This window comes from Pollachius pollachius (genome assembly GCF_949987615.1).
Source record: "Pollachius pollachius genome assembly, chromosome: 3".
Lineage (NCBI taxonomy): Eukaryota > Metazoa > Chordata > Actinopteri > Gadiformes > Gadidae > Pollachius > Pollachius pollachius.
In genome coordinates this window covers 37,646,946-37,659,457 of record NC_136936.1, presented here as the reverse complement: position 1 = coordinate 37,659,457, position 12,512 = coordinate 37,646,946, and the positions used below count along the sequence as shown (strand labels likewise).

Sequence of the window (12,512 nt, the reverse complement as noted above, 5' to 3'; positions counted from 1 at the left end):
CAGCTGTCTGATGCCATCTCGTTCAATACGGAATCCAAAGTCCATGATTCCGACCCGTGTACCAACACCCTGTTGTTGCATCAACTGTTGCATCTCTGACCCATTAAAGGGTTTACATTCCCAAGCCCTGGTAAAAAAAAAAACAGTCCAATCACCAGGCTAGGTAATCGACCTATGTGTGTCAAAATGTCAAAATAAGTTACATTTCTTTGCATTGCTGTGAAATTATTATATTGGCATACTGCACTGACGCATCCCGTGGAGAATAAATTAAAACGGCATGAATTGTCTGACTGCTGTAGGGCTGCAAGGCTTTACTCTGAAGGAGTCTGGCAAACAAACAAAAGCCCAACGACGGTCGCCACCCTGTTGCACAACACAGCTTGAACGCTGTGTTCTTGGTAACATATGGCGACATGCGACCATGCTGTAATTTGGCTGGTTACAAGACAGGGCGGAGAAACGGGAAGCCCTCTATTTCCTCAAACAGAGCCCCAGGAGGACATTTGTGATAGCTTTTGGGTGGCACACATTATTCTGCCGATTTGTCAATAGGGAACGTTTGTGATTGGCGCAGCTTTAACGACTTACACGACGATTACTTTGCGCATCAGATTGTCACAGTGTCGCGTGACGTGCTATTACACAAACCACTGATTTGTGTTACCAGATAAATTGCAAGGGGAGTAACCTTGGCTAGAGCAGGTGGGGAGCTTAATCCTAACGTTGGATGACAGACATAGACACAAATCCAGGAATCCAGTGTGTTGAGTGTGTAGGTGAGTGAGGGTGCCCTTGTTTCTCCACACATACAGCTCCGTGTCACTGTCTCATTAGCGACCGTCTAACGAGGCTTGCTTGCTTGGGCGCGTCAGGGGTAACAGGGGCAAAGAGCGCTAGAAAACGCAACGGAGCTGGCCTAATGACAACCATTTCCTAGAGCATGGCCCGGCTGTCTTTGGCTGGGGAGCAGAGTGCCATGTTGGCATGTGCACATGTGTGTTTGTGGATGTGTGTCCGCGTGTGCGTGTCTGTGTATGACGCGTGTGTGTGTGTGTGTGTGTGTGTGTGTGTGTTTGCATCTTATCTTACCAAAGTAAGTGAGCCACAGCCCCTGAAAAGCGCACAGAAAGCCTTCCGGATGGGACTCGCCCTGGGAAGAAAGACGGCAAAAAGAGAGAGAGCATTCGGGAGATTTTTCCCATGTCCCGAACTAGAAACGCAATTCTATGGGAGTATGTGTTTATATGTGTGGAGGATGGGGGTGTGAGTGCGTGACTGTCATTTGTGCGTGGAATCAGACAGGAGTGACTCACCATGACATATGCTGCGCTGTCAAAGAAGGCTGCTACTGTCAGGCTAAGAATCATCTTCTGTATGGAGGGAGGGAGGGAGGGAGGTGGGGGGGAGAGAGAGAGAGGGAGGGAGGGAGGTAGAGAGAAAGAGTGAGATAGAGAGTTTCGGTGTCTGTGTGTGTGTGTGTGTGTGTGTGTGTGTGTGTGTGTGTGTGTGTGTGTGTGTGTGTTTGCAGGAGCACAGAGAAGGCAAAATGTCGGCGGAATTAAATAAAGAAATTAGATAGAGGGAAGGGAGAGGGAAAGAGCAAAGGAGATACAGAAAACGAAAGAGAGAGTGGGAGGGGAGGAGAGCAGAAAGGAGGCATAAAATAACTGATAATCGTGATGGGTAATTCCATGAAACCCTGTAGATTATAGTAAGAGAGGACGTGCAACACACATACACAGCCATACACATGCATCTCCAGCCAATATAAATACAAGTCTTCACCACGATAAAGACGAAACCCCGCGAAACACTTCACCACACGGCTGCTGTTTTATTTTGAACTCCCTTTTTACTTTTGCAATGAAACCTCATTTTGGGAAGAAATCGATAAGCTAGTGGGTCACCTGAGGAGCGTGGAGGGAGATGGTATTTGGTTTGCAGCCGGCAGAAATCTGCCCACAGAGGCTCTCGTACGGCCAGAGAGCGATAGAGTGATGGGCGTACACACACAAACACACACACACACACACACACGGACACACACACACACACACACACACACAGGACTAGCCTTGATCGATCTGTGTCCCAACAACCCCGCCTAGGCTGGGGGGGGGGGGGGGGGGAAGGGGAATGAGAAGGAGCAAAGGAGAGGGCAGGAGAGTGAGGGGAGGTAGGGGGCAGAGGGGGAGCTCTAAAGACTATCGAGTGACGGATAACCTTTCCAAAGGGACGTAGGTGAGGGAGTGGGGAGGGGGGGGGGGGGGGGCTATGGGGGTGTGGTGGGAAGGGGAGGAGGAGGAGGAGGAGGAGCGAGCGAGGCAGCCGTGCCTGCACCCCGGCGGTGAAGGAGGGCCGGCCGGCGGGTAATAGGATCCGTCGGAGCGGCACACTAAGCTGTCATTTACTTCAGATTAGGAGGATAACGGCGAACTCCGCCCAACCTGACAGACCGGCTGGACACGCTTCAAACACACACACACACACACACACACACACACTCATCTGCATAAGTGGAAAAACACTGAACAAAGACCTTAGAAGAATTTAAATAAATGAACCTACAATATTTACTAATTTATTTTTTATTATTAGGTCATAATAATATATAATAATTAATTAGCCAAAATAAATATTTTGCATCTATTGTCCATGGGCCGATGTTAACAGGCCAGATGCACCAAAAGGAACTATGCACACAAGAAATAAAAAATAACTATACACACAAGAATTAAAAGAGCTATACACACATCTCTTTATAAGTCAACAGATAAAATGACCCATTACACATAAAACATTTACTTAAGGTATAACAAACAAATGGCCATAAAACACATAAAAGATAAACTAAAAGTAGAACAAACAAATGGAAAACAAAATTAACAAAATTAAAAAACTAGAATAAAATAAAAGAAAGCAAAGCAGTATGGGGAAGGGAGGGTAAACATATGACAGTCAACAGATAAAACAGATAGGTAGAGTAGTTGGCAGTGTGGTAGTACGTTTAATTTGTTCAATGTTGACAGGTCTCGTTACGATTAGCCACTTCTTTCGATTCAATTTGAATGTGCAATATGTTTGCATGTCTCTAATGTAAGATGGTATTGTGTTCCACTCATGTGCACCTCTAATCGAAAATGCTGATTGGCCAAAACTGCTCTTTCTCAGTTGAATTACACGGGATAAAGGAAGCATTGGAATAGCATGAAGAGGAATGATTAACTAATAAAGATACATGTGTGTGGCCAAGAACAAAATAACATCTTAATAACATGGGGGGGAAACAAAAGACAGCGCTGATTTTCAAAGACAGGCCAAGAGTCAATTAACTGCCTGATTGATTAATCTGTGCATTCTTAATTGTGTTCCATTATGCCTTGATTTGTCGTGGCTAATTGAGCAGATTTCTTATGGCTCTGAAGCAGGCAAAACACATTCAAGCACACATGAACCCACACACCCACACAATGCCTTTGAAATTGGTACGTATAAATAAATCCTATGATTTACCTGAGCCAAAGACTGATACCTGCGCAGCAACCAGATGACAAACAGCATGAAAAAGCTAGAAAAACAGAAAGACAGCGTTGCAGGCAGAGAGAGAGACACACACACACAGAAAGAGCAACAGGTCTGTTTAATTGCAGGGATGGCTTCGTTTTTAACACATGACGTTAACCTACACTAAAACAACCTAAGTAATAACACATATAAATAGAGTGGAGATCAATGAAAGCATACTTTGCAACTGTTTTGTAAGCAATACAAAAACTACGGGTCTCTAAGCGGGAACATTGTGATGCTTAAACATTGTTTGAATAATATTAATATTTGTCATACACTACTGAAGGCCAAACTCCAAATAGTTTAATGAAGAAGAATTTGAAATATTCAGCAGCTAATTTAGCATTTGAACTACATTGTGTGTCTGTATACCCACCATCCAACTAATGAGAAGGTGCCCGTTGCTCGCTTCACCGTTAGAATCACCACCTGCAAACCAGACAAACAAAAGATTAGCCTCTTCCATAGGACCAGGTGTTGTGGCAGGTATATAATTAACAATCTAGGATCATGGGAATGTCTCCTAGCCTGATCACAGGACGAGAAATTCTTTGTACACTAGTGTAAACGTCTTCCAATCTGCTTTGAGGCTATTTTGTGCAAGATGGGTAAATGCATCCGAGACTGAGTCATCCTGAGGTAAATAATGTGTAAATATTTCCATAGTCAATAATCCCTTAAAACAAAACTTCTTGGCCTGGCCAACCATCCCTTAAAAGAAAAATTTGGTTTGGCTGTGGATAGCTCTAGGCCTTTCTGAAAAAGATCTAGAGGAATGATGTTGACATATTTTAACAGTGAGGCAAGTTTAATTACACATCAGTTACAAGGTGCCTAGTGGATGTTTGCAAAAGCAGGTTATTTTGGATGCTTTGCATAGCACATAGTACCACAAAGTGACACATAGTAACCCTTCCTAGCAACAGAAAATGAAGGACAGAGCGAGAGAATAAGGAGGATGAGCAAGGTGAATAGCAGGTTGATTTCTTAACCATATGATTCATTCTAAATTAAGGGGTCTGTCGTTGCAGCATCTTGCATGCAATTCTAACTATGTTGTTGTGAAGTTCAGGCGGTCTAAAATTAGTAGGCTATATGTCACACAGATAGAAGTTATCTCCCTGAAGGATCAGTGTTTGTTTTTGTAAATGAGAAGACAGACTTGTAGGGGAAGTTTATACAAGTGTATTTGTGTGTACAGGACTGGGTGATCCGAGGGACAGTTGGGATAGGCAACAACTTTAAAAGTAACTGGTGTTACACTCTGGACAGCAAGCCTATATTCTTTTTATCTTATCAACCCACCAATACCGCTCAATCCATATGTGAAAGAACAGAACAAATAAAACACATGACCATTGTTGTTTAATTGTTTTCAGACCTTGGGACACAACGTTTAAGTTATTCTCTTGTCTTTTGGTAACATGGCAAGATAAAAAATAAGTATGAACAAAATAAGATATGAACAGATATCAAACACATTGACAATTTCCTATTTTTTTCTTTTGATCATAGGACTTACACTGGGCAGATTTATTCAACAGAAGAATTGCTTTTTTTAAATTATAATAGACAAACTACATAGAATTGGATGACTTGAATAGGGTTACTCAAGTATCCAGCGTCATAAGCAAATAATTGGATCAGGGTCCAACATTAAAGCAGCCAATGTAGTGTTCAGTTTCCGAAAGTTAGTGGCTACCTGCCACCGTGGCTGATGAAATTGTTGGTTTGAAATTAAAATGAAAATTCTAAATATGTTTTAATGATTATAGTGCTGATCTGTGTGGATTGCTGTTACACATCTGACCAACCGCTTGGCAGCAACCTAACTGATTTCAGTTTCCCACACTTTTTGTTTTTAGAAGTTACAGGTAGAGAAATCTGAGTAGTTAAAACATTGTGATTAACTAAATGCAATAACTAAATGCAATGAAACACAGGACCGGGAGATGAAACACACACACTATATCTGAGAAACTGGTTGTCATCTGGTCGTTTGACAGTTTATGTGTTTAGGCAGGACAACCTTACTGGGTAACCTTACTTGTATGCACTCTGAATAAAACACGAAACCTATATGTCTCAAGTCACAAACACAGACAATATATTTTCTGTGTCATACATAATCCATCCTGTTTTGTTTACAATCCATGTGAACAAAGCAGGCCATTATCAGGTATATTCATTTTACGACCAGTGCTCTAAATAGCTGTTGCCTCGCTGAATTCCGTCAGCGAGACAACCCCAACACTGACAATTCTGTGCACATTGCTATGATCTGGCCCCACTAAACATTGTGTTAAGTTGACACTGACAACGGATGAACCGCTAGTTCTGCACTAGTTTTGATTCGTTACCGTCGCGAACAACGTAAACAAAACTTTTTAATTATCATTAATACCTGACAGATTGTCAGCAAAGCATATGTCCACGCCAAACTATGCCGATGAATAGGCTTCATTGAATCTGTTCATCAATTAAACAGGAAATAAATAGTTCGTCAGGGCGTTGGAACTGAACAGGCAAGCTATGCTAGAAATCTCTGCTAGCCGAAGGGCTAACTTTAGCAACAAAACTGCTCTCCCGCTACTTACACATCGATAGTCGTCTGAATCTGTATTGAAAAATATGCAGCGTGAGCCGTTATTAAGCAACTTTGTAGTTTCACCCTCCATTCTAATGGTTGTATCTCAAAGAGGACAGGCATGCAATGTTTTTAAAATTTTACAGCACTTCTTCCTGCTCCTACAGTGCGCAGCGAGGGACAGAAAGGAGGCTTATATGTGAAACGACAACGGTACCGTCTGTCCTTCCAGAACTATGCAATTTGACTACTCTAACTGCTGACTTTTGGATAGGGACTTTGAATTCATATTTAAAACAAATAACTTAATCTAGGTGAATGTATTATTGAGAGAATCCTAGTTGATCTATCAGTTGTTTAGAGAACTACAGTTGGTCATGAGATTAAGGATCCCCTTGTTCAACCAAACCATTGTCTTGTGTTTCTCAAAGATATTAGGTTGTGTGTGCTTTGTAATGGTCTATTACTTAGGATAGTGCCGGAAACTAACACTTTTGGAATTTGTTAATGACTATTAGTTAAACAAAAAAAAGTTAATAGTCATCAGCATTCCACAACATATGTACAGGTCTGACTAAGCACCCACCTCTTAATTAAATTTTCTCATTGTTTGGGAGAAATCATCCAACCGGGAGGCCAACCTGCCATATAAAGAATTGGTCCTACCTTTGTTACACTGAGTCAATGATTCACCCACTACTACTAACCACTTCTGAGGTCACAAAACTTGTTTGACAAGGGAGATATCTATAACTTCCATTATCTGTTCATATTTTCTATAGACCCATGGGATCAACTTGTTGCCTATTCTCCTTTGAAATTAAAATGATATATGATATGAAAGAGTTTATACTACTGCACACTCGTCTACTATACTTATAGCTGATCTTGAGAAACAACAGATATTCAAAATGGCTTTTAAAAAAATGTTTATTTCAGAAATACTTTTGAGTACAAAATAAGCAAGCAGCTTTGTTTCTTATATTACATTTGAACACATTTCCAATAATAAAAAACAAAATAATACATTTGTCATTGCAAAAGGCAACAATAGATCTCATGGATAACATCATTATTCTCTGTGCATACAGAGTATTCTGTTAATTCCAGATCATTGATCATGCAGGCCAACGGGAGATCATAGGCGGCAAGCCAGCATCTTCCTCCTTCCACGCAGGCACAATTTATAGACATACACTGATTTAGAAAGTAGTGACTTTGTACTCGGACATGTCCATCAAACACTGACATCATTGGTTTCATCAGAGAAACCAAGTCCTTCATCAGTCTACCCAAGTTGGGTGTTCCACAAGGTTGTTTTGAGTTCACTACGAAAAAAGACAAGTTTGAAATAAGTAGAACAGAATACAGTGTGAGGTTATATGTTATACAATGTTGAATGTATACATATGTATTTTAGCTGTAAGTGAAAGGCCAAACACCTTAACGTTAGTGCATATTGGGTAATGAAACCTGGGAATTAAGTTCACAACTCTTTTTTCTCCCAGTATCCACACCATTGTATACCACAGCGCAGACCAACACCGCATAGGCCTAAAGACAGGACTGCTTTACCACCATTCAAATAAATACATTTCATCAGTAGTTGCAACATGACCTGCTATAATGTTCCCTTTGCCATATAGATTCCTCATAACAATGACTCGGGGAAACAACGTCCAGGTCCCACAGGAAGTGTCCTTGGATGTTGACTGGAGTTTAGTGCCCCCATCCTCCGACACCGACACCGACCTCCTGCTGGTAGCGGTCGGTCAGGGAGTTGGCCTGCACGGTCAGCTTGGACAGTATTCCGTGGAGCCCCGTCAGGTGGAACTGGAACTGCTTCTGCAGGTCCTCTTCCTCCTCATCCTCCTCCTCGGACGACGATGACGTGGACGACGACGACGACGTGGACGCCAGCGACGTCGTCGAGTTCACGCGGGTGATCACTCGAGTGATCTCCATGCCCTCCATCCGCCTCTCCTCCTCCTCGGCGGCGCGCCTCACGCCCCACTCGATGTCTCTGCGGATGGACTTGAGCAGCTGGTAGTAACTGTACATGTCACCCTCCTCGTCCATGTCCGTCTTGAGGGCGGCGCTCATCTCCCGGTCCTCGTCCAGAGGGACGTCCCGGAGCAGACTGGGAACCATGACCGTCTGGTCCATGTTGTTGACGGCTCCGATGAAGCGGTTCATGGCGTTGAACAGGGAGTTCTTCTGCTTGGGGGTCTCTGACAACGACAACTGCAGCATGGTTGAAGAGTGTGTCTTGCTCTTTGGTGAAGTCGAGTGAGATCAAAGACGCCGGTTGCCTTGTCTGATGCACCGGGTGATGTTTTCTTTTTTGTTTTCGCTGCGCTCGCGCTGCTCTAATTCTCTGCTAATCGGCTTAAAGAAGCGGCTCGTGGCTCGTAGCGCCGCTGTAAAGATTGGTTGCTAAGTGATTTTTCCGGGCGAGCGGAGTTAATAGTTCCGCGATGTTTTGTTTTGGGTTCACTAGCGGTTATTCGTGCCCTCGTTTTCTCTGCCGGTCAGGAAGTAGGACGGCTCTTCTTATAGCTGAGCGTGGGTTTCGTTGAAGGGCGGTCCCCCAAACCTGTTTGTCGAGGTTTTCTTTCTCTGTGGCGATGACCTGAAATAGCACACAACGGCATAGCCTTAGTTGACAACACTCAACATGTCCAATCCGATGTATAAATTACCAAAATAACACTTGTTGTGACTTTCCTGCAACTGTTCACAACTTACCAAACCCTCTAGTCGGTCCCAGCGTAAGCCTGTCTAGAATAAAGGGAATACAGACAAAACTGATGGAAATTGCATCATCACATTCCTCATTCTGATCCGATGAGCCACCCAACAAGATAGGGCGAGGCCTCTGAGCTGAGCGCCGAGTCATGAATATTCATGAGCCAGCCATCGGCCCACTGCTTAGACGTCTCGTCCAGCAAATCAGATGGCCACATGCAGGCCTCGGCGGCGGGACAAACCCAGGCTCTGACCAATGAGAACGAACCACATTCTATGAACCAGCTGTCAACGACAGAAACCACGTTCTTTACCTCCCAACCCAAGTACAGGGTACTGTTTGTTGGTTTTTATTAATATTCATTTATTTAGAAAGATATGGGATTTATGAATATATGCATATAGGGTGGTGTGCAATGGAAATGTGAACTAATTGTATCGTTAATGTTCCTGTTACAGTTATATACAGCTATGGTTTGGGAAGCTTCTAAATATGTTGTTATCGTTGAAAAAATGTAGGTTTATATTGGTTATAACACATGTGTTACGGGCATGTTGTAAGATATAGGACACCCCACTCATTGCCTGTAAATAGGTGGGGGATGTAGTGGTAAACAAATACCAACCACTGCTGCATGGTCAACTTGTTTGCGTCTAACTGGCATTTGAACATTTCAGTTAACTTGTTTTCGAGACCTTGAGCGCAATGCAGTCAGCACTCATTCTGACTCGTAGGCAAAGGCTCCCTGCTCCACAGAATAACTTGGAGTGAAGAAACAGGGCTGGGAGCTGTGCTTACGGGGGGTCTGATAGGGAAGCCATGGTGGAGAGACCATGAAGACAAAGAGAGAGAGGGCAGAAAGGCGGCTGAAAGTAAAGTTCGACAGTCGGACAGAAACCGTGCAAGCTATACAAACACCTCAAAAAAAATGCAAGGACATAGTGTACCGGAAGTTATTGTTTATGCTCCCTGGTTTAGAGGTTTCACAAGAACAGGAATGAGGAGAATGGCGTCCCTGCCGATCACCAAACTGGCTTGGTGGGTCTGTTGGCTCTGTGTGACTCCCTCTGGGCCATCCGTCATCGTTTGCATAACTTCCAAACTATTTGAAATCAATGTCGCTTAACAGGGCAGGTTTGCTGCAAACCCTCTTTCACTTTCCGCCGCTCGCCCCTGACGGGGTTAGCCTGGTTTCAGTGAGAGAGGGGAGCCACAGGGGAGGGGGCCATGGGCCTCCGCCATGCCTTCAGCCGAGAACGGCGAGGCCAAAAGAGGCCCGCTTCTTTTGAAGACACGGCCCCCGCTCCTTCAAAGACCCCTGCCCCCATCCCCTCTTCTCCTCTTACACACTCACACACAAAAACACACACACTCAATGTTTTTTTCTCCAGGGAGAGTCCATCACTAGCCAACCCCCCGCCCCCTTCCTAACACGCACAGACATGCATGCACGAACACACTCTTGGCATCTCAGTTTTGACAAAGGAACCCGGGATCTGTTGGGGAAATGTCTCTCGACAGCCCATCATATAAGGAGCTACGCATCTGACGATTACGCCTGATGTCATCATCGTCCCACAGGCCTCGAGACGTGCTGGTGTCTGAGGGTATGTGTGTGAGTGTGTATATCTGAGTGTATGTGTGTGTGTGTGTGTTTGTGTGTCGGTTTGTCTGTGTGTGTGTGTGTGTGCTGGTGTGTGGGTTTGTTGGTGTGTGTGTTAGTGTGTGAATCTGTGTGTGTAAGTGTGTGATTAGGTGGGTGGTGAGGGGAGGTGGGGGTGCATACCATCACCAGCCCGAGTGAGAACTCTGGTAACTTGTCAACACGAGGTGTGCGTGTTCCTGGAACATGTGAGCCGTCAACCGTCGTCGTGGGCACCATCTGAGATCAGCGTCGTTCTGGAACAGATGCACTGACAATAACAACAACAACAACATTGACGGCAGTAGCCGTGACATGATGAAGGACAGACACAGCTGGGGAGATCAAATCTCACTTCCGGTTCTCACGTGCTGTGCAGTGTTACGGCAAAACTGCACATTTTATTATTAGCATTAACCAAAACAGGAATAAGTTGAAAAGCTTATTTTTGGGTATCGCTGGAGTGAGGTGAAATTGGCGTATTTACCAAACGTATTATGTTATATATATATATATATATATATATATATATATATATATAAAATGGTACTGTGTCGTGTAAGTTGTGCTGCTTTACAGCCATGGTTCTCCCTTTATAACCTTTGGAGAGAAACGTTGATGTTGAACTTGGAAAGTACTAATGAGCACGACTTAGGTTTACTTAGTTGAATGGAGGCCTGGGTAAATTATTGCAAAAGGGTTTAGTTCAAAGGGATGTCTTTTGTTTGAATCAATCACACAATCAAACACATCTCTTTATGAAAATGCTCTTTCATGTACTACATTCTTCATAGAAAGCTGAAGTAAAAAAGATATTTAGCGGGCTAAATTGCTGCTTCTTTGCATGTCGTTACAACTTGCCTGTGTAGAACCGGTAGGTCTTTTATAACAGTGTAGCTCATTGAGGAGATACTAGCATTTGTTTTTCATAATAGGCCCAGCCCTATTGAAATTTGCATGTCAACCTGATGAGATTGTATCTCCCTTTAAACAGAATACATTGCAGGAAGTAAAGAGCACCATAGCCTATAAAAGTCATTCTGAAAAAAAAAGAAGCTGAACGAGAGACAAACGACAAAGCTATGAAAACATAATCAGTGCCTGATCGTCTAGATTTGTTGCAAGCAAAAAAGATTTCCCCGAACTTTATGTGATCTTTTTTTGCAAGGGCGTCTAGACTTGATCTCCACTGAGGCAAATTGTAACCTGTTATTGAAAAAGGTTTAAAAAGCCATATCAAATAGAACGTCTCAGCTTTAACTTGTGATATTTGGAATAAGGTAGGACTAGGTCTTGACGAAGGGCATTAAATACGTGCAGCCTAATTAAATCTAAAAGAAGGGTTTGTAGGCCTTCAAGTAAATAGACTTAATTAAGACACCTTTTCTTTCTCTACCTTTCTCTGGGGTTTTAAATCAAATGCCATATGATGTGCTCTATATATTTCCACTATATTTAAAAGACCAGTGGGCTATTTGCTCATGCATGCTGCATTTGAAATGGACCATCACAGCACGTTATATTAAAATGCCTTTTGATTTAACATTAGAAATGTCTCGCCGAATACAGTACGGTAACACAATTTGGTTAAAATGTTTATCTTTCCGTAAGTCCGCGTGGATATGTACATGCGCGATCGTGCGCGTTTGTTTAATAGCCTTTCCCCTCTCGGGTGACTCCTGTTGCCTATAGCCCATTAAGCCTCGTCGCGAGGTGGTGGAGGGGGGCTGTGCGCGGGAAGCCAACGGCACGCACGCTCCATTAGCGGACCCACTGCCGCGCCGATCTGCCGGTAATTTGCGTAACGAGATGAGAGCGCCCCGGTTAGCGGTCTCCCTGGGTAACGGCCTCCCACCGCCCTTATCTATCTCCTTGTTTCCGGTGCGCAGCAACACACACACACACACACACACACACACACACACACACACACACACACACACACACACACGGCCGCGCAGCAA

The 12,512-nt window shown here is 43.7% G+C and overlaps 2 protein-coding genes across 2 annotated transcripts in view; both read right to left on the bottom strand.

The window, feature by feature from the left end:
* Window positions 1-6,299, bottom strand: part of LOC307072570 (cyclic AMP receptor 2) — a gene marked incomplete at its 3' end in the record, with an annotated part of 32,805 nt that extends 26,506 nt beyond the window's left edge. Inside the window, 5 exon segments of the mRNA XM_079731912.1 lie at window positions 1,093-1,153; window positions 1,317-1,373; window positions 3,517-3,571; window positions 3,947-3,999; window positions 6,168-6,299. Of these exon segments, the coding sequence (XP_079588038.1) occupies window positions 1,093-1,153; window positions 1,317-1,373; window positions 3,517-3,571; window positions 3,947-3,999; window positions 6,168-6,248 (307 nt within the window). The 5' untranslated portion in view covers window positions 6,249-6,299.
* A 770-nt stretch (window positions 6,300-7,069) lies between these two features.
* Window positions 7,070-8,697, bottom strand: mid1ip1a (MID1 interacting protein 1a). Its single transcript, XM_079731873.1, has one exon. The coding sequence runs from the start codon at window positions 8,408-8,410 to the stop codon at window positions 7,877-7,879; it is 534 nt and encodes a 177-aa protein (XP_079587999.1). The 5' UTR covers window positions 8,411-8,697; the 3' UTR covers window positions 7,070-7,876.
* Between the last annotated feature and the right edge of the window lie 3,815 nt (window positions 8,698-12,512).

Excerpts from the sequence above, each read along its gene's own strand:
- mid1ip1a (XM_079731873.1), bottom strand. The coding sequence starts at position 8,410 with ATGCTGCAGTTGTCGTTGTCAGAGACCCCCAAGCAGAAGAACTCCCTG.